Consider the following 25,936-nt stretch of genomic DNA (forward strand, 5'->3'; position numbering starts at 1 on the left):
CTAACTGCCCTGACAAGCTGCTGCTGCTTCCTTCCCATTGCTCTAGTGTACCCTGTGGCCACCAGTGACAGCTATGGTATGCTCACCATGTACATGACATGTACAGCATCATGCAAGGGAATGTGGTTAACTAGGAGCCCATCTATGCAGAGGGACCATATCACTTCAGGCAGTAAATGAGGTGTTGTTTTTGCAGCCTCTCCTTACTTAAAAGGCTTGCAGCATATACAAAACTGGCACACAATGAAGCAAGCTATTTTAAATCTTCTTTGATACATTAGTTTGCTGTGTAGATACAGGGAAAGGTGAGAGAGAGAGAGAGAGAGCGCGATATCTGGTTTTCAACATTGCAATATACTGGTATATCACAATGTCTGAAATAAGGGTGAAATAAGGGTATGACTTCATGGGTTTCCCCCCACATTGTGTTTTTTGCACAGCACACAGACATACCATGACTCACAATATATATTGCCAGGTTAAAAATTATGTAACTAATATCACAATATGGACTTGAAATCAGTTTTGGATGATATGTCACCCAGCCCTATACCTCATTCAAGAGTGGCTTCACAGCCGGCATATTGGTAGACATTAGGGGCAGCTGGTGCTTGGGGCAGGTGCTGGAGGGGCAGATCAGGATGTGGAGAAGGTCTAGGAAAGCAAGCGATGTAGCACCTCTGCAGGGTCTTGTGTCTTCCCTCCCACCCAGGCAGGCACTGAGATGGCACCATCAAGGAGTCTGAGTGTTTACTTAGCGGGTAATTTTAAAAAAAAGAACAAGAATGCTGGGCGGGGTCAGTTTAGGGTGGAAGAACTGCAGAGGAGGACACTATCTCCTTTCGCAGGGCTGGCTCCACGAGGCATCTGGTTCAGTAGTTAGCAAGGCTTCAGTTGGCTTCCTTGGCCTTGGTCTCCATCTTTAGATCACGTTGCCACTCAGCAGTGGGCTGCTTTCCCCACTGGCCCCCTGCCCAAAAGCCTGGCGTAGGAAGAGGCGTACAGTGGTACGGTCAGGTAACCAGCTGCTGGGAGAGGTGCTGGCTGATGTCGCAGCACGGAGGGGTGTGTATTTCATATGCCTGTAGTGGAAGAAAATGGTGACAGTAAAATATTTAGTGAGCCACAGTTTTCTAGCTTGGTTCGTTCAGTGTTTCGAACAGAAATAATAAGGCTTTTAAGGCTTCTTCGTTCAGCAAAGCAGGTGGATTTTGGCCACATAGGCTTGATCTACATGCCATCTGTGTCTCTGCTCAGAAGACCTTGGGCAATGGAGAGCTCCATGCTACTGAGTTGGCCATTCAAAGTGGTTAGTTTGAGGTTGGGATAGATTGCCAAGGATGGAGGAGATGGAAAACAAAGTACTGCGGGGAGCAATGACAGGTGAACTGTGGTAGAAATGGTTTGTGTGCAGAGGAAAGAAGAAAACTGACTTAGTTGAAGCCTTGGAGAGTAGACTGACTATATGCCCACAAGCTTTGAATGCAATGAACGTTCACTTTGGGGAGCTTTCCCATTCCGCTGGCATGCTTTGCTATTTGCTAGAGCAGAAAAGTTTACAAGTTCTACAACCAACAGGGCTTCTTTGGCTGGGTTTGGTCAGCTCGCCTCACCTTTGTGCTGTAGTTTCCCCAAATATGAGGTAGAAGAAGTCGTCTTAAAGAGGCATCTTGCCTGGAAGAGCCTATGTGTTGGCTCTGGCACTTCCAGTTAGAGGAGCAGGAATGGGCCATGTTGGGCTCCAACTCCTATCATCCTCCATCAAGCACGGCCAGTGGTCAAAGGTGACTGGAGTCGTAGTCCAGCAACAATCCGGAACGTCACATATCCCCCACCCGAGTCAAAAGCACAGGAAGCAGAGCTGGGGAAATCTTCTGCCTGCAATCTTGAAGGGCTACTGGCCATCACTGTTGACCAAGATTGGACTACGATTCCTGTCATCCCTGCTAGCTAGGGATGATGGGAGTTGTAGCCCAAAAACAGCTGGAGACCCAAGTTTGGGAAATTCTGGCCTAGGTGGACTCATGGGCTAGTTCAATATGTCAGCTGTAAATGTTCAAGAGATCAACCACTTCCCTGTGTTAGGTCCCACCCAAATGCCATAAGGCAGAGACAGCCAATATAGTGACTTCAATGTAGTTGGACTACAACTCCCATTGCCCCTGACTAGCTGAGGATGCTGGGTGGAGTGCAAGAACATCTGAAGGGCACCACCTTGGCTAACCCCCTGCAGGAAAGATTTGATTGCTGTTAGGGGGCCACCGGATTTACAGGCCTCTGGATCCTTCCCAGCTAGAGAAGGATGTGGTTATTAGGGCAGGCCTTGGCAAAATGCCTCCGTTCTCGGCGGAGAGGCTTTAACCAGCCCTACAACATTCCACTAGCTTCTGGACCGACACACTTTCTTGTTCTTCAACTGACTATAGGCTCCCATGCGGCTCAACAAAGGCTCACCTGTAAGTATAGGCAACAGCCCCTAAGGCAGCAGCGACCAGCACCACTCCAACAACTAGTGCAATTTGGGCTGAGCCTGAAGTTCTTGCGGCTGGAGAAGATAAGAGAAATTAATGTCTGCCCATTCAGCGAGAGAAAAGAGGAGCGCACCATCTTTCCTTGGGGAACATGGATCAACCCTCAGGCTAGTCTCAGAAGGCATCTCTGCAGCTGCTCTGATAATGCATGCCATCAAAGAGCACGAAACACAGGGAGGCCACCCTCCTCCCCCCGGCCCATCCTTGGCCTTCCAGGGTGCTGAGAGCAAGGATAGGCACACCATCGCTGATACTGCAAGGAGAAACTGATGGGAGAGTTGTCTTCCCCTGCAAACCCCCAAGAAGTCCTTCTAAGCGTCAGGAGCAGAGAGAGCTCTTTGCCTCCCTGAGGTTTGGTCCTTACCCTGGATGCTGACTTGGGTGCTGGCCACAGCCAGGCTGTTGGCATCAGCCAGGGAGATGTTGACGCAGTAGATGCCAGACTGGTTGAAGGCCTGGCGCAGAACCAGCTGGCAGTCGGGGCTGGGCTGGGCCGGGATGCACACAGTCTCCTGGGCTGTCAAGCAATCGGGGTCCGAGATGGTTGTGCAGACTTGCTCAGGGAGGCTGCAAGAAGGACAAGGCTATTCTGTTCAGGTGTTGGGAGCCAGTCCTCTCTCCCTCCCATGACCACAGCATTCTCCAGGTCACTGCTCTCCCTTTCTAGTATCGACGCAGCTTCATTGTGGCTACCCTCCCTCTCCCAGCTTCCCAAGGGACTGTCAAGTGTGTTCCAACATGTCACACACACGAACAGCACACACGCATGCTGTTCAGAGCTCCTTTGGCCCTGTTCCTAACTTCCTTTCATTCTCCACTAGTCCAGGGCTCCCTCCCAATGCCATTTCAATTGCGCGTTCACAGTGATGCACGCATGTGACGGTACTGGGGTAGTTTGACATGCTCCTGCTTTCAACACTATAAAAACCTGGGGGTTAGACATGCTGCTTTGCTTCCAAGTGGTCCGTGCCCCTTAACGTCCTGCAGAGATGCTATAACACTTCATACCACAAATGCTCTGGCATTTTCCTTACGCTTTTCCTGTGCCATAGCATGGGACCGTCCCTCCAGGTAGCACTTTACAACATCACTGGGTAAGCATCACCAAACAACTAATAAAGTGAAATGGTCTGTGGGGCAGTCTGGTATAAATTCACCGTTCATGCACTATTATTGCATCAATGACATTTTGCAGAATAACTGCCCCCCCCCCAAACACCTATCTTGAAACAGCCCAACTCTACTTGCCCAGTGCTTCAGCCCATCATTTTTCAGCGGCAAAATGGAAGACCTTGGAGCAAGACCAAAAGAGGCTACTCCTACTTATGCAACCTACCTTCCTTGGCACGTCACTGTGAGATCTACCGTGTTCTCAGCAACGGCTGACACCAAAGGCACCACCTCCACAATTTCAACACCTTCGATGCCCTCTGCAATAAAGGAGAACAAGGATGTGCCTCTTTCTTGTTCTCCCTCTCGCCCTCCTTTCATTCCCTAGTTCTGACTGGGGTCCACCCCCAACTCTGCTTGCAGAGAATCAACACTGGAAGCAAGGGAAGTTTGGGAGATCTTTTGAAGGTGAGTTGAAAACTTGGGACGCCCAAAAGGAGAGGCACCAAACTCAGCTGCACAGGGGAGATGGATCTGCCTACCAGCAGAGTTGGGTACATTTTGAGATTATTAGTTTTTAGAACCAGAATGGAAATTATTTACACCCAGCCTCACATCTTCGTTCTTGCATCTAGCCACAAAGATTGCCGCTTGGATCAACCTCCATCCTCTTCTGGGGAGCCCAATGCTCTGTCACACTCCTTTGGCAGCTGTGAGGCTGAAGGTCTTGGTACTTGCAAACTGATCTTAATTTGGAAACTAGAAGCCTCTTCATTTAAATTAGGGGTGAGTAATCCCAAGTATTTTTGGAATCACAGCTCCCATCTGCAGGGTCAATGGCCGCAGATTATGAGAGCTGTAGTTCAACAATATCTGGAAGGGTAAAGGTAAAGGGACTCCTGACCATTAGGTCCAGTCGTGGCCGACTCTGGGGTTGTGGCACTCATCTCGCTTTATTGGCCAAGGGAGCCGGCTTACAGCTTCCGGGTCATGTGGCCAGCATGACTAAGTTGCTTCTGGCGAACCAGAGCAGTGCACGGAAACGCTGTTTACCTTCCCGGCAGAGCAGTACCTCTTTATCCACTCGCACTTTGACGTGCTTTCGAACTGCTAGGTTGGCAGGAGCAGGGACCGAGCAACGGGAGCTCACCCTGTTGCAGGGATTCGAACCGCTGACCTTCTGATCGGCAAGTCCTAGGCTCTGTCATTCCTGTTTTAGGCTCCACTGAGCACCATCTCCTTCCCTTAATATTGCCCAACGTGAGCAACAGAGTTTAGTGGTCATCCTTGCGCACATCTCTCTCTCTCTCTCTCTCTCTCTCTCTCACACACACACACACACACACACACCGTCCCCAGGACTCACGGACAATGTCCAGGTTAGTTTCGAAGGTCCCATAGCGGTAGAGGAGGCAGCCAGCAGGTGCCTGGCGTTTCACCAAGACCTGGACCACTTCAGTCGCCACCGTTCCAGCGTCTGGGACGACGGACACAGTCAGGTCGATGGTTGCTGCATCTTCAGCGGCATCTGTTGGGGGAACAAGGCCAAAGGAACAATAATGCCTCCTTTCCGTCCTCCACCTTCTTCCTCCACCCCGCAAAGCCTCGTGCTGCATGCATCTCAAAAGCAGGTATCGCAGGAGGATAATAGCTGCAGGCAGTGGCTGAGCAAGCTGGGTTTGGTGTCTTAAAAGACACAAGTGGTTCTTCCTCTCTATTGAGAGGACCTGAGAAGGCTGCAAGGACGTTTGCAGGTTGTGCTGGGTAGGACGGACGAGCGGGTTCAAGGAGGACAATCTGCAAGGGAAGCTGGGCGCAGGATGAGCAACAGGAACACGAGAGCTGATCAGAATGGCAGGTGAGGCGTCCATGGGGAGAGGAGTGCCACCCTCTCGAATGCTCGGTCCGAAATCACAACTCTGCAAAGAGCTGAATAAGTTGGGGGAAGTTTTGCAGGTGCTCCAGTGTATCCACATCTTCAACAGAAAGGCTGGACTTGACCATCACGCACCTTCATGCGAATGACCTCAAATTGCTGCCTTCACTGCCCATCTCCCATCCCTGAGCCCCTGCCTTCAGCAAGGTCAACACAGCAAGCTATCCTCCATTTGAGGGAAAGGGTAAAGACAGCCATGGTGTATAAGCATGGCTGGGTGTTTCGGGGCCCCGTGCTGAATCTCAAGCAAGGCAAGGAATCTCCTGCCAGCTAGACCTACCTGCCGCTGATGGAGAGAGCGGGGTGTCGGCCACGCTAGGGAGTGTTGTTGATGCCCCAGGAAGCTCTGCTGTAGATGCTGCTGGAGACAAAACCGCGGGTGCCAGAGTGCCCGGGTCACCTTCAGGCGCCACTGCGGAGGGAGAATCAGGCGCCACAGTGCCTGGCAGAGATGCAGCCACCACGGTGGACACAGATGCAGAAGCCGTGGTGGCTGGGAGGGATGCTGCCGCTGCCGTGGCAACAGTTGCAGGGTCCACAGTGCCTGTAGTGTCTTCAGCTGGGACAACGGAGGCATCGTTCACAGGCTCCACGGACGCTACAGCTAAATCTGCCCCTTCGGGCACAGCACTGACTACTGTGGCAGTGCCTGCAGTAGCTGCAGTGGCCACAGGACTAGTCTCGGGTTCCTGCTGAGTCGTCCCGGAGGCTGGGGCTGCACATAAGGAGAGATTGAGACGTAATACAGAAAATGTTCTAAGCATGCAGTTTTGCAAGAGTGTAGACTAGGGGTCAGCAACCTTTTTCAGCTGTGGGCTGGTCTACCGTCCCTCAGACCATGTGGTGGGCCAGACTATATATTGGGGGGGGGGGAATGAACAAATTCCTATGCCCCACAAATAACCCGGAGATGCATTTTAAATAAAAGCACACATTCTACTCATGTAAAAACACCAGGCAGGCCCCACAAATAACCCTGAGATGCATTTGAAATAAAAGCACACATTCTACTCATGTAAAAACACACTGATTCCTGGCTAGATTGAGAAGATGATTGGGCCGCATCCGGCCCACGGGCTTTAGGTTGCCTACCCCTGGTGTAAACAAACTGCTTTCACCAGCTGGTTCAAACAAAGACCACATGGGTCGGCAACAGGTTTAACAACACTTTTATGCGGCTATCTAAGTGAGGCCATGGGCTAGCTCAGAAAATATGCCAGATCAAGGAAATGTAAACCTTGCTGCTCTCTTGTGCAAAGAACACCCCTTTGGTATACGCTGGCCATTGATGGACAGGCCAGCTGTTCTGAGCATCTGGGATGTGAGTAACACCCATCTGTCAGATTGAGGTCTAGGGATGGTTTTGTCTGGGAGCTTTTGCATGCCTGGGGCAAAAGCGGAAGCAGTTTCTGGTGTTCAAGAGGCGGAATAAATACACTGGGTCTATCTTGAAGCACCCCGACTCCTGCTGTGGAATGGCATACTCTTCATATATTGTGAACCATTTAGATCAGGCTTCCCCAACCTCGGCCCTCCAGATGTTTTGAGACTACAATTCCCATCATCCCTGGTCCTGGTAGCTAGGGATCATGGGAGTTGTAGGCCAAAAACATCTGGAGGGCCGAGGTTGAGGAAGCCTGATTTAGATATTACCACCCTAGAATTAGTCAAAGTGAAAGGCAAGTAATCCTAAGTGTGAAAGTTGTGGACTCAGCACGACAGTGATGCAGGTGGAAGACCTGCCTTGACTCTCAAGACAGGAATACGCAATGTCCTGGTGAGGATTTGCTGGCCAGGACTGGGAAATCTCTGTCCTTCTGAGGTTGTTGGAATCCAAAGCTTTAGCAATCATGGCCAATTGTCATGGGTGATGGGATCCGTAGTCCAACAAGATTTGGAGGGCCAGAGGTAAACCTCCCCTCCTTCAGGGCAAATCTAGGCATTGACTACTAAGCCTACGGAGCGTCACTGTCACCCAACATGAGCTGAGAATGAGCCCCAGAGCATACCCTGTGAAGATTAATAATGTCTCTTTCAGGGACAGCTCTCCATCATTACTGACCCTCTGGTAACCTTCAGAGGCCCCTACATTCCTCAGAACACAGGGTGAAAGCCTCTGTGTTACACAGCCTCTGAATACACTGCCGTGCCCCTCTAGTTCTTGTAGAGAACTAGTCCTTCCCACCCACAAAAAAACTGCAAATCTTTGAAAGCAAAATAAATCGCACCATGCACTCAAAAGATACATATCCAGATTTGTTTTTGAGATGCACAGTTTGCTCTCAGCACAGAGTCTGAGTTGGTTTATTTTTATGCAAGTGGAGCTCACCTGCGTTGCTTACTAGACGGGTTACAAGACCATATAACACCGGTCCTGAAAGACCTACATTGGCTCCCAGTACGTATCCGAGCACAATTCAAAGTGTTGCTGCTGACCTTTAAAGCCCTAAACGGCCTTGGCCCAGTATACCTGAAGGAGTGTCTCCACCCCCATCGTTCAGCCCGGACACTGAGGTCCAGCTCCAAGGAGGGCTTTCTGGTGGTTCCCTCACTGTGAGAAGTGAGGTTACAGGGAACCAGGCAGAGGGTCTTCTAGGTGGTGGCACCTGCCCTGTGGAACGCCCTCCCACCAGGTGTTGAGGAAATAAACAACTATCTGACTTTTAGTCTGAAGACTGCCCTGTTTAAGGAAGTTTTTAATGTTTGATGTTGTATCGTGTTTTTAATATTCTGTTGGGAGCCGCCCAGAATGGCTGGGGAGGCCCAGCCAAATGGGCGGGGTATAAGTAATAAATTATTATTGTTATACAATGGTACCTCAGGTAAAGTACTTAATTCGTTCCGGAGGTCCGTTCTTAACCTGAAACTGTTCTTAACCTGAAGCACCACTTTAGCTAATGAGGCTTCCTGCTGTTGCCGCGTTGCCGGAGCATGATTTCTGTTCTCATCCTGAAGCAAAGTTCTTAACCTGAGGTAATATTTCTGGGTTAGCGGAGTCTGTAACCTGAAGCGAATGTAACCTGAAGCGTATGTAACCCGAGGTACCACTGTAGTTAGTAAAGGAGAAGCACCAGTACTTACCTGAGGTTGGGACACCCGCGGATCCTGACCCGGTTATGCTGCTGACAGTGGGCAAGACCGCGGTGCCTTGGGCCGTCGTGCCACTCGGCACCGTGGTACCACTGGGGTCTGCCGTGGGGGCGACGGACGGCTCCTCCGTGGTGCTGCTTCCGCAATCGGCCAAGGGGATGGCGGCCTGGAGGATGACGCGAGGGCTGAAGGTGCCGGCGGCAAGGTAGGTGTGGGTGACCATGGCGGCCCGGGATATCAGAGTCCCGCTCTGGTCGCCAAAATCCCAGGAGTAGGAGATGTCGGCGTCGCGCAGGTATTGGCTGGGGTCGTGGAGGCGCACGCCAAATGCAATGGCCCGGTTGCGCACAAAGCGCCCGTCGGTCCCGTCGACATCCAGCACTTGTGCGATGTCCACGTTGAACGGGATCTGGTCTGGGAAGCAGAGCAGAGAGTCAGCTACGGGCATGGAAGTAAGGCAAGAGAGGGCAGCAGGTCTGACCCCCCCACCTGCCCACGAATCACACTTGGTCTGCTCCATGCTTGCTTAACCAGCTGCTTTTGCTGGTCCTCAGTGGCTCCTGAGCTATCAACCTGCCCTACAGCCAGTGTTTCCATCACGAGAGCAACTCAGCCCTCCTAGTTTTTGTGATGCACCCATTAGTTACTGTTTTAGATGGGTTTGTAGGGAGGTAAAGGTAAAGGGGACCCCTGACCATTAGGTCCAGTCGTGGCCAACTCTGGGGTTGCGGCGCTCATCTCACTTTACTGGTCGAGGGAGCCGGCGTACAGCTTCCAGGTCATGTGGCCAGCATGACTCAGCCGCTTCTGGCAAACCAGGGCAGCACACGGAAAAGCCATTTACCTTCCCACCAGAGCGGTACCTATTTACCTACTTGCAGTTTGACGTGCTTTCGAACTGCTAGGTTGGCAGGAGCAGGGACTGAGCAACGGGAGCTCACCCCGTCACGGGGATTCAAACCGCCGACATTCTGATCGGCAAGTCCTAGGCTCTGTGGTTTAACCCACAGCGCCACCCGCATCCCTTGTAGGGAGGTAAGATTTGCCAATTATTTTTTTATTGATTTTCTGCAACTTTCTGCCCCACCCCCCCAATATTTATTCTTTTTCCTCCCTCTCTTGCTGCTCCAAGTATCTTTAAAAAAAGGTAAAGGTACCCCTGCCCGTACGGGCCAGTCTTGCCAGACTCTAGGGTTGTGCGCCCATCTCACTCAAGAAGCCGGGGGCCAGCGCTGTCCGGAGACTCTTCCGGGTCACGTGGCCAGCGTGACATCGCTGCTCTGGTGAGCCAGAGCCACACACGGAAACGCCGTTTACCTTCCCACTAGTAAGCGGTCCCTATTTATCTACTTGCACCCGGGGGTGCTTTCGAACTGCTAGGTTGGCAGGCGCTGGGACCGAACGACGGGAGTGCACCCCGCTGCAGGGATTCGAACCGCCGACCTTTCGATCGGCAAGCCCTAGGCGCTGAGGCTTTTACCCACAGCGCCACCTGCGTCCCTTACCCACCTTTCTTTTCAAAATTCACTACAGTGGTACATTGGGTTAAGTACTTAATTTGTTCCGGAGGTCCGTTCTTAACCTGAAACTGTTCTCAACGTGAAGCACCACTTTAGCTAATGGGGCCTCCCGCTGCTGCCACGCCGCTGGAGCACGATTTCTGTTCTCATCCTGAAGCATCCTGTTCTCATTCTTAACACAAGGTACTATTTCTGGGTTAGCGGAGTCTGTAACCTGAAGCGTATGTAACCTGAGGTACCACTGTAATCTATTCTCCCCACACATAAACTGTACAAGTTCCAATTTCTGCTATGATTCTTCTACGTTGTTATAAACTATCCACAAAATATTTGAGTACAGCAAATCCTTTCTTATCTGTCTATAATCACCATTAATCCATTTAAAAACCATTTCCCTTCAATACCTCTGGGGCAATGCTCTACCTGGGAAAAAAACCACAGATCTACTTTTTTTTTTTTTACCGTTATCTCTCTTGCGGGGAGAGACTCCAAGATTTGTTGGAGTCCAGGGGTTGAGCTTGTGAACTGCATTAAGGGCCCCTTACTTTCCTGCTGCCTCCATGATTCAAACACTGCTTCCCCACCCACAGCAAAAGAGCCCGCTCACCCAGACCTACCGGTGATGCTGAACTCTGAAGAGGTGCTACCGATAGGGATGAATTTCTCACGTCCCCGGTAGTGATAGACTTCCACTTCCATGGTGTAGGAGCCCAGGGGTACATCGGCTGTCTCAACAGTCAGCAGGGACGAGGGGCCATCCACCACCTGCCAATACCGCCCTGCAACCAACAGGGTAGTGATATACTAGCAAAGTCACACACACAAATGTCACCAAAGGCAACCGCTCCACAATAAGGAGCATAAACAAGAAAACAAATAAATTGCAGAAGTAGTCTTTTCCTTTACGGTCACTCATGTAGTTTGTAGAAGCAGCATCGACTCTCGAGTCAACACTAAGGTAAAGGTAAAGGAACCCCTGACCCTTAGGTCCAGTCGTGACCGACTCTGGGGTTGCAGCGCTCATCTCGCTTTATTGGCCGAGGGAGCCGGCATACAGCTTCCGGGCCATGTGGCCAGCATGACTAAGCCACTTCTGGCGAACCAGAGCAGCGCACAGAAACGCCGTTTCCCTTCCCGCTGGAGTGGTACCTATTTATCTACTTGCACTTTGATGTGCTTTCGAACTGCTAGGTGGGCAGGAGCAGGGACAGAACAACAGGAGCTTATCCCGTTGCGGGGATTCGAACCGCCGACCTTCTGATCGGCAAGCCCTAGGCTTCATGGTTTAACACACAGCGCCACCCGCGTCCCTTTGAGTCAACACTGTTCCGGGGCAATTAGCGTTTCTTCTCACCCAGGGGCTTAATCATTGAGTTGTACAGTGAAGTCTAAGCAATATACAATCAGAAAAGTGGGGGAATCTGTCCATATACGCAAATTTCCCAAGGGAAGAACAGAAGGAGGCTCTCCAGCCTTCTGTCTGTTAGCCTTCCTATAGGAAAGGGAACATGATTATAATGGGCAAAGGGGTCCAGGATGCGATGACCCCACAAGGGAGGCGGCTGCAAGGAGGACATTTGTCCTGGTGCAGTTTGAAATGCAGTGATGCTGAACCCTGCAGTATTTTAAGTTCTGATGACCCAGACAGTCACATATTGAAAGACTCTCCAACTTGCACTGAAAGAGGAGCCATAGCTCAGTGGGTCTCCTAACAACTCTCAGAACCCTTAACAAACTACACTTCCCAGAATTCTTAGGGGGGGGGAGCCATTTAAAGGGGTATTGTCATGCTTTAAAGCTATAGCACAGATGGGGCCCAATGGACAGCGTGAACAATGGTGAGAGGCGATGGGAGTTGCAATTCCAGCAACGTCTGCAGGGCGCCATGTTGGCTATCCCTGCGCTAAGAGATGGCCCTGGGACTTCCGCGTGTGAGGAAGCCGTCCCTTATCAGCCAGGAAGCAGACGCTTACCCCACGCCTGCCAGACGTAGACGAACTTGCCATGCTTGCGGCGGTCGCTCTGGGAGAAGGGCTGCCCGTCAGGGAAGAAGCAGTCCGAGTTGTCAGTCTCCTGATTGGGGAAAACAGGTTCTCCTTGCGTCACACGGGTACCTGCAAGGCAAGGATAGGAAACAAGACCTTGGGGCCCTGGGTGCAGGAGCACCCACAAAATTCCCCATAAAGGGGCTGAGCACCCACAAATTTTGGTGCCAGGGCCATGCACACTGCCTCGGCCCAGTATACCTGAAGGAGTGTCTCCACCCCCATCGCTCAGCCCGGACACTGAGGTCCAGCGCCAAGGGCCTACTGGTGGTTCCCTCGCTGCGAGAAGTGAGGCAACAGGGAACCAGGCAGAAAGCCTTCTCGGTAGTGGCACCCGCCCTATGGAGCGCCCTCCCATCAGATGTCTGGGTAGATGGCAGGGCCAAGCCAGCACTCCTGATAGGAAAGATGAGAGGAAGGAAGAGAGGCATCGGTGCCTCTGCAGGGACTTCAGCTCACCATTTATGGTGCAGTTCTGGGTCCACACGATGCTTCCGTCTGGTAGAACCGTCTGGTTGCCAGGGAAGCGCAGGGCAATGCTGAACGTAGCTTTGGCACCTGTTATAGTTGGGGCATCATTGCTGATGTCAAACGTCACATCGCCTCCTGGATGGGGGAAGGGAAAAGAAAGGGGTCAATGTCCCTCAGAACACTTGGGGTCGAGGTCCAGAAGAAGTCTCAGACTGTAGGGTTTCTTTCTCATGGGTAACTGGAAGGCCTCTGTCCTCGGTTCAGAGTTAGTCCTCACCTCTCCAGCAGTTCCTCTGCCTGGCGTCTCCCGGCCTCCACTGTGGGTAAAGTCTGGAGTTCCAAGTCTTGTAGGAAGAGTGTTTCTGGCTCCAGTTTTGTCCCCACCTGTTGCTCCTGTTCCTGACCCCGGCCCCTAAAAGAAAGAGAAGAGCAGGGGGGTCAAGCTGTTTTCTGGCACGTGGTCTCCAACACGTCGCTTGCGAAAAGGGGTGCTCTTGGGAAGCATGCAAAGGGTTGGGAGTTAAATGGCAATAGAATGCAAAATTTACATTCCGTAACAACTCAGTTAAAACTTAAATGTTTGCAGAGGGATGCACACCAGCAGCAGTACTGTGGTACCTCTGGTTAAGTACTTAATTCGTTCTGGAGGTCTGTTCTTAACCTGAAACTGTTCTTAACCTGAAGCACCACTTTAGCTAATGGGGCCTCCTGCTGCTGCTGCGTCGCCGGAGCACGATTTCTGTCCTCATCCTGAAGCAAAGTTCTTAACCTGAAGCACTATTTCTGGGTTAGCGGAGTCTGTAACCTAAAGCGTATGTAACCCGAGGTACCACTGTAATTGCCGACTACAGAATCATAGCATGGGTGAATAAAATGTCAATGCCACAGAAGCTGAAACATATGCAGGATGAGAGCACTGATCGTTCACTGCAATGGTTTTGACTGGGCTCTGCAGACGCCCTTTTTAGTATACATTCATTTTTGCTCTTGATTGTGGCATTTAGGTGGTTTATACATGAGCCCACCTTTAATACTGTTTGCTAGTTACAGGTAGGTAGTCGTGTTGGTCTGCTGTAGTCGAAACAAAATAAAGAAATTCCTTCCGGTAGCACCTTAGGTAAAGGTAAAGGGATCCCCGACCATTAGGTCCAGTCATGGCAGACTCTGGGGTTGCGGCGCTCATCTCGCTTTATTGGCCAAGGGAGCTGGCGTACAGCTTCCGGGCCATGTGGTCAGCATAACTAAGCCGCTTCTGGCGAACCAAAGCAGCGCATGGAAACGGCATTTACCTTCCCGTTGGAGTGGTACCTATTTATCTACTTGCACTTTGACGTGCTTTCGAACTGCTAGCTTGGCAGGAGCAGGGACCGAGGAACAGGAGCTCACCCCGTCGCGGGGATTCGAACCGCCAACCTTCTGATTGGCAAGCCCTAGACTCTGTGGTTTAGACCACAGCGCCACCTGCGTCCCTAGAGACCAACTAAGTTTGTTATTGGTAGGAGCTTTTGTGTGCATGTGCACTTGGTATTGGTATGAGCTTGCACACGAAAGCTCAAACCAATAACAAACTTACTGTAGTTGGTCTCTAAGGTGCTACTGGACGGAATTTTTAAAATTTTGTTTCAAATACTGTTTGCGTCTGCAAAGGATTTGGGGGCAGATATACAACTTCATTTCCAGTTAGCGCGTGTCATGTATTTTCCTGCTGAATGCCTGTAATAGTTCATACTGCCAATGTTCCGAATTTAATGTTTGTCCTGCTTTTGTCGTGCTATGGTGCAAGAGTGCCCCCCCCCTCCGGATGGCAATTATGCAATAACATGGGGGGAAACCCCCAGTACCCACTGCTTCAGGCAGCTGTCTGCTTAATGGCAGAGCCAGCCCCGATTACCAGCTGAAGATTATTAAAGTCCAGAGTACAACATTACCTAACAACACCCCCAATTCATTGTTCCAAGCCAGGATTTTAGAGCACGTGAAGAATTGCGGCCCAGTCAATCCCAGGTCTTTGACTGCACTGAAGGATGAGTGGGTCTGAATGGATTAATCGCTGAGACCCACAGCATTAAAGCTCGCCCGTCTGTGCTCGCCAGTCTGAAAATCTTCCGGCTTGGGGGTCTTCTCTTTCCAAGGATCCCAGTATAACAGAAAGGTAGAAAGTCCTCTAAAGGGCTGCTGGCAGCTGTCCTCCTCCTCTCCCAGCATCTTATGGCAGATGCTCAAGAGCAGCATTATTATTATTATTTATTAAAATTGTATACCACCCTATACCCACAGGTCTCATGGTGGTTAACAGGATAAAATCACAATCACAAAATACTTAATCAAAACAAAAACAATCCAATTAACCTCCCCCCCCCCCAAACATTTTAAAGGGCATTGGATGTCAATATTTAAACATCCTTAAAATATCAAAAACTCCCCTTCTTCCCTTTCCATGGTTCATTTTGCATATCATAAATCCCTGCATAGTTTACATAAATTAAACCATTCAGTATTCCATTATTACATCCATCAAAACTTATTTACACTGTTGAATTTGTCTTAATGCCACCAACGTTTTCAAGTATACACAGTTTCCCCTCCATATGTTCAATAAAAATTTTCCAGTCTTCTCTAAATGTATGTTCTTCTTGTTCTCTTATTCTTTGTTGTTGTTGTTGTTGTTGTTGTTGTTGTTGTTGTTGTTGTTGTTTAGTCGTGTCCGACTCTTCGTGACCCCATGGACCAGAGCACGCCAGGCACTCCTGTCTTCTACTGCCTCCCGCAGTTTGGTCAGACTCATGTTTGTAGCTTCGAGAACACTGTCCAACCATCTCGTCCTCTGTCGTCCCCTTCTCCTTGTGCCCTCAATCTTTCCCAACATCAGGGTCTTTTCCAGGGAGTCTTCTCTTCTCATGAGGTGGCCAGAGTATTGGAGCCTCAGCTTCAGGATCTGTCCTTCCAGTGAGCACTCAGTGAGCACTCAGGGCTGATTTCTTTAAGAATGGAGAGGTTTGATCTTCTTGCAGTCCATGGGACTCTCAAGAGTCTCCTCTAGCACCATAATTCAAAAGCATCAATTCTTTGGCGATCAGCCTTCTTTATGGTCCAGTTCTCACTTCCATACATCACTACTGGGAAAACCATAGCTTTAACTATACGGACCTTTGTTGGCAAGGTGATGTCTCTGCTTTTCTAGCATTCTCTTATTATAGTATATCATTCTAGTATATGTTAAGTCCGCAAGCTGCGCATATTCCATCAGCATTTCAAGCACACTCACAAAACGCCTTTCCGCATGGGCACTGCAAGTTGCGATGGAATTTCTAGCAGGTGCAAAAGGCAACTGCATTTCCCTCAAGGTAAAATGTTAAAGACTGAGCGGTTCCCTCTACTATGGAAGCTTGGCTGGGGGTGGGGGGGTGGACAGGAAGAGAAGTTTGCATTCTTCACAACCACTAATGGCTGCATGTTCTTTCCACCATAGAGCAATCATCTGGAAAAGTCCTCAGACACCCTCTTTGCAAATGTCGGCCGCTCTTCCCCTGACCCCCAGGGGATCCTCATCAAATACACGGATGCTCCCTAACCTCTCATTACTTCTCGGTCGTCTTTCGGTGACTTAAAATCTAAGTCTTAAACGGTGAGCTTCCACGCCACTTCCATAATCTACACAGCACATAGCAATTCCACGGAATTTTAAAAATTGGGTGATCATACTGGATACCCCTTACTCTTTCAGTGCACTTAATTTATGTGCGCATCTGGGATTCGCTGTACGGCATTCGCAGTACAGCAATTACGCCTTTTCCTGCTGACTGTCCATTGGTGCAGTATGGAGATCGCCTGCTCATTGTTTGTCCAGCCGACCACCCAACCAAGCCTGCTCTGGGGTGTTCCATTCCATAACTGAGCATGATTCCCTCCCCTCTAGAGGCAATTTTTATCAATTTTTTCCCCTCAAGCCTTTGGGTACTTCTCTCTTGTGGATAGATGCTGCCATTTTGGTGCCATGAGAACTGGCACTCACCTCTGAACGCTGGAATTAGAGGGAATATTGGCGACAAAATAATACTACAGCTGCACAGAAAAAACTGTGCTGGCTAAATGAGACTCAGGTGATCCTTAAGGCTAAATAAATTGGCTAAGGTGTATAAAGACTGTGTCAGGCAAATGTTGGAAATGTAAACACACTGAAGGGTCTTTTTTCCCATTTGGGATGGACATGTGCAAAAGCTAAGTGGGGGTTGCGAAATGATACGTAACGAAATGAAGAAATGATAAAATTGGCTCCTCCCCCCCCCAAAAAAAACCTTAAGCTTTCCTTTTAGGGATAATAGGAACGGATGTCCGAAAGAAGACGATTAAATTACAGTGGTGCCTCAGGTTAAGTACTTAATTCGTTCCGGAGGTCCGTACTTAACCTGAAACTGTTCTTAACCTGAAGCACCACTTTAGCTAATGGGGCCTCCTGCTGCCAACGCACCGCCGGAGCCTGATTTCTGTTCTCATCCTGAAACAAAGTTCTTAACCTGAAGCACTATTTCTGGGTAAGCGGAGTCTGTAACCTGAAGCGTATGTAACCCGAGGTACCACTGTATTTATGTGCGCAACAACAACAACAACAGCCAGAATCCTATTTACACAGAAATGGAAGGAATGAAGAAGTTCCAACCAAGGAAGAATGGATCTTAAAGCTAAAGGACTACATGGAAACGGTAAAATCGACAGCGAGATCAAAACGATGAACTTTTTATGGAAGAGTGGAGACCTGTTTTGGACTATCTGAGGAAGTATTACAGTTCAAGGAAGTTGTGACTGAGCAGGATTCGAACTCTAAGCAGCGGAAGGGAAATGACAGCAATTGCAACAGAGGAAATAAGTACGAGATCTAAATATGTTACACAATGAAAAGGGTGGGAACCAAAACATCATGGAGGGTAAAGGGTGGGAAGTCTAAACTGTTCAGGGAAATTTGTATTAAAGTTGAAGTTGATTTGTTAAAATTCAGTTCAATATTTAAAAAAGGTAAGCGTGGCATTTCTCAGTCCGGCTGCTCTGATATATACAAATCTCTCAGCTGCTAATGCAGCTGGACAACACAGCTTGCTACCCCTTCCCAAATCTAAATGGACATTCATCTTTACAGTGGTACCTCAGGTTAAGTACTTAATTCGTTCCAGAGGTCCATTCTTAACCCGAAACTGTTCTTAACCTGAAGCACCACTTTAGCTAATGGGGCCTCCCGCTGCCAGAGCATGATTTCTGTTCTCATCCTGAAGCAAAGTTCTTAACCTGAAGCACTGTTTCTGGGTTAGCAGAGTCTGTGACCTGAAGTGTCTGTAAGCTGAAGCGTACGTAACCTGAGGTACCACTGTACTTTCTGCCAGGCCCCGGGAGCAAACGACAACCTCCCCACATTATGCAAGCAAACCACTCTTTGCCAGCTTTGTTTTATGTGTGAGCTTCCGGCGGGAGGTTGCCGATCCAGACTCTTGTAGCCTGTGCCTTGTCGACCCATCGTTCAGCTACAGCGCCCTGCCCTCAGCTGAGAGTCACATGAAAGAGCTTGGGCACAGCCTGCCAGGCCCCATGTGATGGGAGCCCCACGGCACTGTGAGGGCTGAGCCATCACATGCCGCCAGCACCCGCGGCAGAGGAGTAAAGTCCTGGGCTCCTTGCCATGAAAGGAAATGGAGGGGGAGAGAGTTCTGCAAAGGGCGGCGAGCTGGAAGGAGAATTCACTCCTTGAAACACAACTGGATGCAGATGCGATCAGAGAGGAGGGTGCGTCTGGCATCTCATGTGCATGACTTCCCCGAGGATCATGGGAAACCGTAGTTTACCCCTCGGAGAGCTACAATTCCCGGCGCCGTTAACAAATGATGGTTCCCAGGATCTTAAGTTAGAAAATAGCGGTTGGATTATACGATACGATATCTTTATTGTCATTGTCCAATGCAGAACAATGAAATTGAAAAACTACATAAAACATTCAAAAACCCCTAAAAACTCTGAAACCCCATTTTAAAATACACTATACTATAGAGACCCCTTATGCTGCGTTTAGAACCAGAATTGCATTTGCATAGAAAATGTTTCTCCTGGCCTTTATAACTCTGTAACTTCTTCCAGAAGGCAGAAGCTGAAAGAGATCATTTCCTGGGTGCGTACTATCCTGTGATATCTCTGCCGCTTTCTTATGGCACCTGACAGCATAGATTTGATCTAAGGTGGGAAGAGTGCACCCAGTTATTCTCTCAGCCAGCCACCCCATCTGGCCTCATAGCCTTCCTCGTGTTTACCTCCTTTAATATTCGCCTCACTTCTCCCTCTTCCACCCTGGCAGCATTACCTGTAGGTAGTGACACCAATAGTTCTGGCATCTTTGTTGGAGTCACTGTCATTCCGGATACTCTTGGGTTTTAAGTTACACAGCCTGCTCTTCCCATGTTGAAACTTTCGTTTCCAGTCTCCAAGTGGAGAAGGAATTGGGGAGAAAAACTTGCTGCCAAAAAACCCCCCATTCAAATACAGCCTAGAAATATTTCAAGCTGTCCAATGAGTAGATCAGCCTCCCGGGCCATCTAGGCTCCATGCTAACTACACTGGTTGGCAGCTTATTCCCCGAGCTTCATGCAGGAGTCTTCCCCGTCCTACCTGAAGATGTTGGGACATGAACCCAGGAGCTTTTGCATGGGATGAACTCTCTCTCCTCCTCGTGGGAGCCACATCCAGTGAATGCCAGGCCGCCCCAATTCTGGGCTTAGCCTTATGGTCTAAGGACCCTCGTACCTACGGGACCGCCTCTCCCGGTATGAACCTTAAGGTCCATAAATAGCAACACCCTAGTGGTCCCGGGCCCTAAGGAAGTTAGATAAGCCTCAACCAGGACCAGGGCCTTTTTAACACTGGCTCCAGCCTGGTGGAACGCTCTGTCTCATGAGACCAGGGCCCTGCAGGATCTGATTTCTTTCCGCAGGGCCTGTAAGACAGAGTTGTTCTGCCTGGCCTTTGGCTTGGAATCAACTTGGTCCCCTGCCCCTTTTTCCTTTTCCCTTTCTCCTTCTGTGATGGAAATCCTATTTGGGGACTTCCCTGGCTTTTTTCTGGCCCACGTAGGACCAGTCTAGATAGTTGGCCTTGGTGAAGATTTGACGTTTTCATCCCCCAAAAGTTTTTGATTTGAGTTTCTATTGAAATGAATGCATTTTAATGTTGTATTTTAATCTTGTATCTTAATCAATTGTTTTATATCCTGTGTTCGCCGCCCTGAGCCCAGTCTTGGCTGAGGAGGGCGGGGTATAAATAAAATTTATTATTATTATTAAGGTCCATCTATTCCTTCATCCAGTTGTCAGTGGTTATGGCAGCCCCTGACCTTTTATGATGCTGTATTATTTCCCACTCTGCCAGTGTGTAACAATAAAGACATCTCTCCTTCATAGCTGGAGGCTGGGGTGTAACAATTAAGGCCAATTTGGGCATTCCCAACTACTTTTCTTCTGAGACTTCCAACAAAGCATCCTGGAGCAAACTATCTATCCCCTACAACATCAGCTCTCACTTTAGAAAGCGATACTGGAGATGCACCTGGGACAGACCAAAATGGTGTTAGGGACCGCTGTGGAGAGAGGGAGCCTTAATCCACAGGATTGTGTCTGTTCACACTCTCCGTTTCCTCTAGTTTTCTATAAGCAGAAAAACCAGCAAGGACAGGTAGGTGGCAAGAGCCTAGGATTAGCATGACATAAGCGGCTGCACTGGTGCACAATCTGGATCCTGTGGCTCAACTGCGCATCATGCGCACAGCCTGCGCTTAACCGTTCTGATGCGGATGGCACTGATTTTATCGCACACGGTCGCACTAAACTGACCGGAGATTGCAATTTTGTACCGACGCAATGTGCTGTGTTGCATAAATGGATGTGTGTGTGTGTACGAGAGAGAGAGAGAGAAGAACCTTTGAGATCTTTAATCTGGCCGAAGAATGTACGGCCATGCCCAGTGGCTGGGAGTTTCAAGCCGGCCAAATTTCGCCTACAAAGTCTTCTCCCTCCTTAATGCAATTAGACCAGCTCCTAATGCGATCTGACTTCCAGCGCAGAGAGTCTCCATCGTTAAGTATTCTCTGCGTATAGAGCACAAATACACATTCCACATCCCAGACAGCCAGCAGCACCACAAGAGGATTAGAGGGGCGCGGGGTGGGTCTGGATCGCCCCGGCACAAATCCAGATCACCACGAGGTTCGGCTTTACGGCTGTGTGTGTGTGTGTGCATATTCCTGCCTCTGCCGTAACCCATTAAGTCAATGAATACATTTAATGCCATTTCATAAGGCAGAGTGGTATCACTATGTTTCCTCTCCACACATAGGGATGGGTGGGGGCCAAAACAGCCCCCCAGAGAAGGGCTAATCCTCACGTGCCACCCGATTATGCCAGAAATAAGCCAACATTCAAAACTAGAGCCACACAAATTCAAAAGGCTTTTCTTTTTCAGGTCTGCATTCTTTTCTGCCATGGTTACCCTGAGAATTAATTCTGTATTCCAGGTTAGAGGTGCCTGCTAGAGCCCAGATTTGGATCACACATGCTCTGTAAATCTATCTATCTATCTATCTATCTATCTATCTATCATCTATCTTAGTGATGTATGGAAGTGAGAGCTGGACCATAAAGAAGGCTGATCGCCGAAGAATTGATGCTTTTGAATTCTGGTGCTGGAGGAGACTCTTGAGAGTTCCATGGATTGCAAGAAGATCAAACCCATCCATTCTGAAGGAAATCAGCCCTGAGTGCTCACTGGAAGGACAGATCCTGAAGCTGAGGCTCCAGTACTTTGGCCACCTCATGAGAATAGAAGACTCCCTGGAAAAGACCCTGATGCTGGGAAAGATGGAGGGCACAAGGAGAAGGGGACAACAGAGGATGAGATGGTTGGACAGTGTTCTCGAAGCTACCAGCATGAGTTTGACCAAACTGCGGGAGGCAGTGGAAGACAGGAGTGCCTGGCGTGCTCTGGTCCATGGGGTCACGAAGAGTCGGACACGACTAAACAACAACAACAACATATATATAAATTCATGCAGCTGCTACCTGCATGAAAGTTGTTGCATCTAGTTTGGCTTGCAGCTCCAGAAAGTCGTCTTGATCTTGGAGGTAAAATTACGGTAGTTGTTCCTAGGGCAGACCCATAGCACACATTTATAGCACATCCAATACACAACTTCCCCGTCCCAAGGGATCCTGGGAACTGTAGTTCCACCTGCACAGAGTTACAATTCCCAGCACCTTTAGCACATGACTGTTCTCAGGGTTCTTTGCAGGGATGCCATGTGCTTTTAAAGGGGTGTTGAATACGCTTTAAATGTGGGGTGCCCAGAATAAATAAATGGTTTATTTCAAAGGGCGAGAGGTTCAGTCGCTCAGCTAAACACCTGACTTTTCGATAAACATTTGTGGGCACTGAAATTGTTTCTGTAAAAGGACCCACAGCTCTGACTCAGTGGAAACCGTCTTTTGAACAAGCTTCTCTCAGAGACTTCCCAATTCAATTTTAAAACGTGCAAAAGACTTTTAGGCTTGCGTTCCTTCAGAGAACCTTGCACAGAAGTAAAATAATGGAGACACACACACAAATGCATTGGCATTTATGGCATTAGAAAGCAGATCTGAGTCCCCCTTGCGCTGTTTGAGTCACATTTGAATGCTGTAAGAAGGAATTTGGCATGTAGGCTTTTATTTTGTGTTCGGAGCCGATTTAAAACCAAGCTTACTTAAGCCTCACAAATGCCCTTTGCTGGGGATCTTTTGCCTAATTTTTCTCCCAGTCTTATTGCAGTGCAGTGGGAATCAAAATACGTGCTTGCTTAAAAAATCAACGCAGATGCAAAAGAATAATGATTTGAGGAGCAGGGAAAAGCAGTTGCGACGTGACAGCAAATAGAACACAAAGCAAAACGAATAAGGTATCGAGAGGTGTATAATTCACGTGCTGCAACGTACAACCGAGTTTCATGCTCCTTTGATCCTTATGCTGTATAGTTTCCTTTGCATATTCTCTCCTATGCTGCTTACGTGTGTTATGATATTATAAACGTTAATCACTCGGCAGGCAGGTTGGGCTACAAAGATGAATCCATCAATTAACAGCCTAGAGACAAGTGGCTGCTCTGCTTCTTGTGTTTGTACAGGATGAAAATAAGAAATGTAGTCTCTGTAGCCTTGTAATAACAGTGTGGGAGCAGGCACTGTCCTCCACGCAGATTTGCTCACGGACACATACCTGGGCTAGAGTTAGGACTCTTCAGTTTCCGGGGTCCAATATTTAACCAGACGGATTCTGCAAAATCAATTCCAGCACTCAAGACCCCCTCCAAGTGATGGAGGTCAGTCTAACTGGTGAAACAGGCAGAAGCCAGTAAAATAAATGGTTATCATTCGCCGTATGAGGAAAAACTGGACTGTACTTACTGTGCTGAGCCGTAGCTACGGCCAGAAGGGCCCCAATCGCAACCCACAGGTACCAGGTCCGCGGCATCTTAGCTCTTCGAGTTCTTTGTAGCCTCCTGAGCTTCTAGAGGCGAAGGAGTGGAGTGGAGAGCTGGGGGCATATAAGAAAGGGAGCTCATTTGCATACACCCTCCCCTCCTCTGGGCGCGAAGGGCATCACTTTCTCTCCTCGCCTGCCCCCCTCCCCTTTCTAATAGCGGGGAGCCATGGGATGTGTGTGACCTAAGTCACAAGTTTGCAGGGTGAACACAATGGGCCCCCCTTATGAGATTCCTTTGCTGGAAGTTCAGGGGAGGGGGTGGGCAAGGCTGAAACACTAGGGCTCCTTCAGGAGGGGGCGAGGGATGGAAGTGTAATGAGAGAGAGAAGACAAGAGAGAGTGAAATTGCCAGTTATGCAACTTCATTAAAGGGTACCGGGGGTGAGATTACAGGGCGCCTTCAGCTGCCTGGTGAACCCATTCACCTCTGGGTCAAGCATAAGCGCAATGTTTGGTGGGCTCAGAAGGCCCAGAGCATGGGTAGGCAAACTAAGGCCCAGGGGCCGGATCCGGCCCAATCACCCTCTCAATCCGGCCCGTGGACAGTCCGGGAATCAGCGTGTTTTTACATGAGTAGAATGTGTCCTTTTATTTAAAACACATCTCTGGGTTATTTGTGGGGCCTGTTTGGTGTTTTTATATGAGTAGAATGTGTGCTTTTATTTAAAATGCATCTCTGGGTTATTTGTGGGGCATAGGAATTTGTTCATTTCCCCCCAAAAATATAGTCCGGCCCCCCACAAGGTCTGAGGGACAGTGGACCGGCCCCCTGCTGAAAAAGTTTGCTGACCCCTGGCCCAGAGAAAGAAAAACATACAAGTAATAACAAGCCATAGTGACAGGATAGCGAGGTGAACTGGACAGAAGCTTGGCTCTGTTTCCTGCTGAGAACAGAAAGCTTGCAAGGGTGTTTGAACCAGTTGCACATTCTCTATCTAACCTACCTCACAGGGTTTTTGTGAAAACAAATGGGACAACTGCTCCCAATCGACAGTGCTTGGAATTCTTTGGTAGAAGGGCAGGGTACCAATTGGTACTATGCAATTCTGTCATGGGAAAGACTTGGTACCTGAATTTGCTTGCTTTTCTCATCCCTCACTATTCTCTTTTCCTTTTGTATAGTTTCTATTAGATTGTGAGCCTGTGGGACTGGACTGTCCCAAATGCTAATCTGCACAGCACATTTTTTGTGCGGTATAAGTGATAAAATAACAATAAGCAAATGAACTCACCCATTTCACAGGGGCTGCATATTTCCCTTTAGTTTATGGAATGCAATCTGCTCCTCCTGATATTTTTTTAATTGATAAGAATCTCCCTTAGATTTGAGGATGTTCCTGCTGGCAGGGGTCCTCATGGCACAGCTGTGTACCATTCTAACTTCTTTAATTTGATCCCGCACCATTAAAATAAATAAATAGCATGTTTAATTTCTCTCTCCCAAGTTTCATGTGAAACTTCTGAACTGCAACTCACTGAGAAGTATGCTTCTGTTCATATGGATCTGAATAGCGGCAATGATTTCCTGTGCTAATTTACTGAGCAATGCTAAAATGTTTGTTATTGCCAATTACTGCATTGCAAAAGGTCACTGTGCTTATTCTGTACATACATATTGTGTACTGCTTGCGGTTCGTTGTCCACGCTTTCCCCCCTTTTACACTCATGTATGTTGTTGTTTAGTCGTTTAGTCGTGTCCGACTCTGGGAAAAAAGCCCCGCATATAGTTTTAGAGTGCACAATTAAACTATGGAATTCAATTCCAACCAAAGGCTGTGATGGCACCAGCCTGGTTGGCTTCAAAAGGGGATGAGAACACTTCATGGAGAATAAGATTATAAATTGCTACTTGGCATGATGGCTGTACGCTGCCTCCTGTACGTGGGAGCCTGCAATACTTCTGAATATAATAATAAATAATAATAATAATAATAATAATAATAATAATAATATCGAGGGACGCGGGTGGCGCTGTGGGTAAAACCTCAGCACCTAGGACTTGCCGATCGCATGGTCGCGGTTCGAATCCCCGCGGCGGGGTGCGCTTCCGTCGTTCGGTCCCGGCGCCTGCCAACCTAGCAGTTCGAAAGCACCCCCGGGTGCAAGTAGATAAATAGGGACCGCTTACCAGCGGGAAGGTAAACGGCGTTTCCGTGTGCTGCGCTGGCTCGCCAGATGCAGCTTGTCACGCTGGCCACGTGACCCGGAAGTGTCTGCGGACAGCGCTGGCTCCCGGCCTATAGAGTGAGATGAGCGCACAACCCTAGAGTCTGGCAAGACTGGCCCCAACGGGCAGGGGTACCTTTACCTTTTTTACCTTAATAATAATATCAGTTGCTGGAGACCCCGGCTCTCCTGTCCTGCTTGCAGTTTTCCCACGGACTTCTAGGTAGCCACTGTCAGAACAAGATATTGGACTAGATGGCCACTGGCCTGATCCAGGAGGCTATCCTTATCTTTTTGGGGGGTTTTTTTTGTCACAACAAACCCTGGGATTTCACTATGTAAATAGCTCCCCCTCCGTATAGTCAAGTGGAAGATTAAACGCTCTCTGCAGCGCATGTTTACTCAGAAATCCCTTTGTGAAGGTTCCAAAGCGTTCAAAGGATTCTTCCTGCCCCCCTCTTTCAAAATGGTTTCAGAATCCAAAGGCAGTGCCATGGACATAGCCAGGATTTATGTTAATGGGGGGGG

General features: G+C 49.0%; 1 protein-coding gene across 3 annotated transcripts; it reads right to left on the minus strand.

Annotated features, from left to right (window-relative positions):
- Nucleotides 1–733: 733 nt before the first annotated feature.
- Nucleotides 734–24,620, minus strand: PMEL (premelanosome protein). Of its 3 annotated transcripts, XM_077924005.1 has the most exons (13): nucleotides 24,475–24,618; nucleotides 23,164–23,293; nucleotides 12,981–13,115; nucleotides 12,692–12,838; nucleotides 12,161–12,301; nucleotides 10,805–10,966; nucleotides 8,659–9,081; nucleotides 5,858–6,292; nucleotides 5,008–5,169; nucleotides 3,868–3,961; nucleotides 2,896–3,098; nucleotides 2,455–2,545; nucleotides 734–1,082 (listed from the first exon to the last, which is right to left on the minus strand). In XM_077924005.1, the coding sequence occupies exons 2-13, from the start codon at nucleotides 23,228–23,230 to the stop codon at nucleotides 923–925; spliced, it is 2,220 nt and encodes a 739-aa protein (XP_077780131.1). In that variant the 5' UTR covers nucleotides 23,231–23,293; nucleotides 24,475–24,618; the 3' UTR covers nucleotides 734–922. The 3 variants fall into 3 exon arrangements, with proteins under 3 accessions (XP_077780131.1, XP_077780132.1, XP_077780133.1); XM_077924006.1 differs by lacking the exon at nucleotides 24,475–24,618 and having other exon boundaries at nucleotides 23,164–23,308; XM_077924007.1 differs by lacking the exon at nucleotides 2,455–2,545 and having other exon boundaries at nucleotides 945–1,082; nucleotides 24,475–24,620.
- Between the last annotated feature and the right edge of the window lie 1,316 nt (nucleotides 24,621–25,936).

Source organism: Podarcis muralis, chromosome 2 (assembly GCF_964188315.1).
Source record: "Podarcis muralis chromosome 2, rPodMur119.hap1.1, whole genome shotgun sequence".
NCBI classification, from domain to species: domain Eukaryota; kingdom Metazoa; phylum Chordata; class Lepidosauria; order Squamata; family Lacertidae; genus Podarcis; species Podarcis muralis.

Bases quoted from the DNA above. Each gene is read 5' to 3' on its own strand.
- PMEL (XM_077924005.1), bottom strand. From the start codon at position 23,230: ATGCCGCGGACCTGGTACCTGTGGGTTGCGATTGGGGCCCTTCTGGCC. The intron at 9,082-10,804 runs GTAGGTCTGGGT...TCTGCTTCCCAG, and splicing joins TTCAGAGTTCAGCATCACCG to ACCAGATCCCGTTCAACGTG. The intron at 3,099-3,867 runs GTAGGTTGCATA...TCCTTCTTGCAG, and splicing joins ACAGTGACGTGCCAAGGAAG to CCTCCCTGAGCAAGTCTGCA.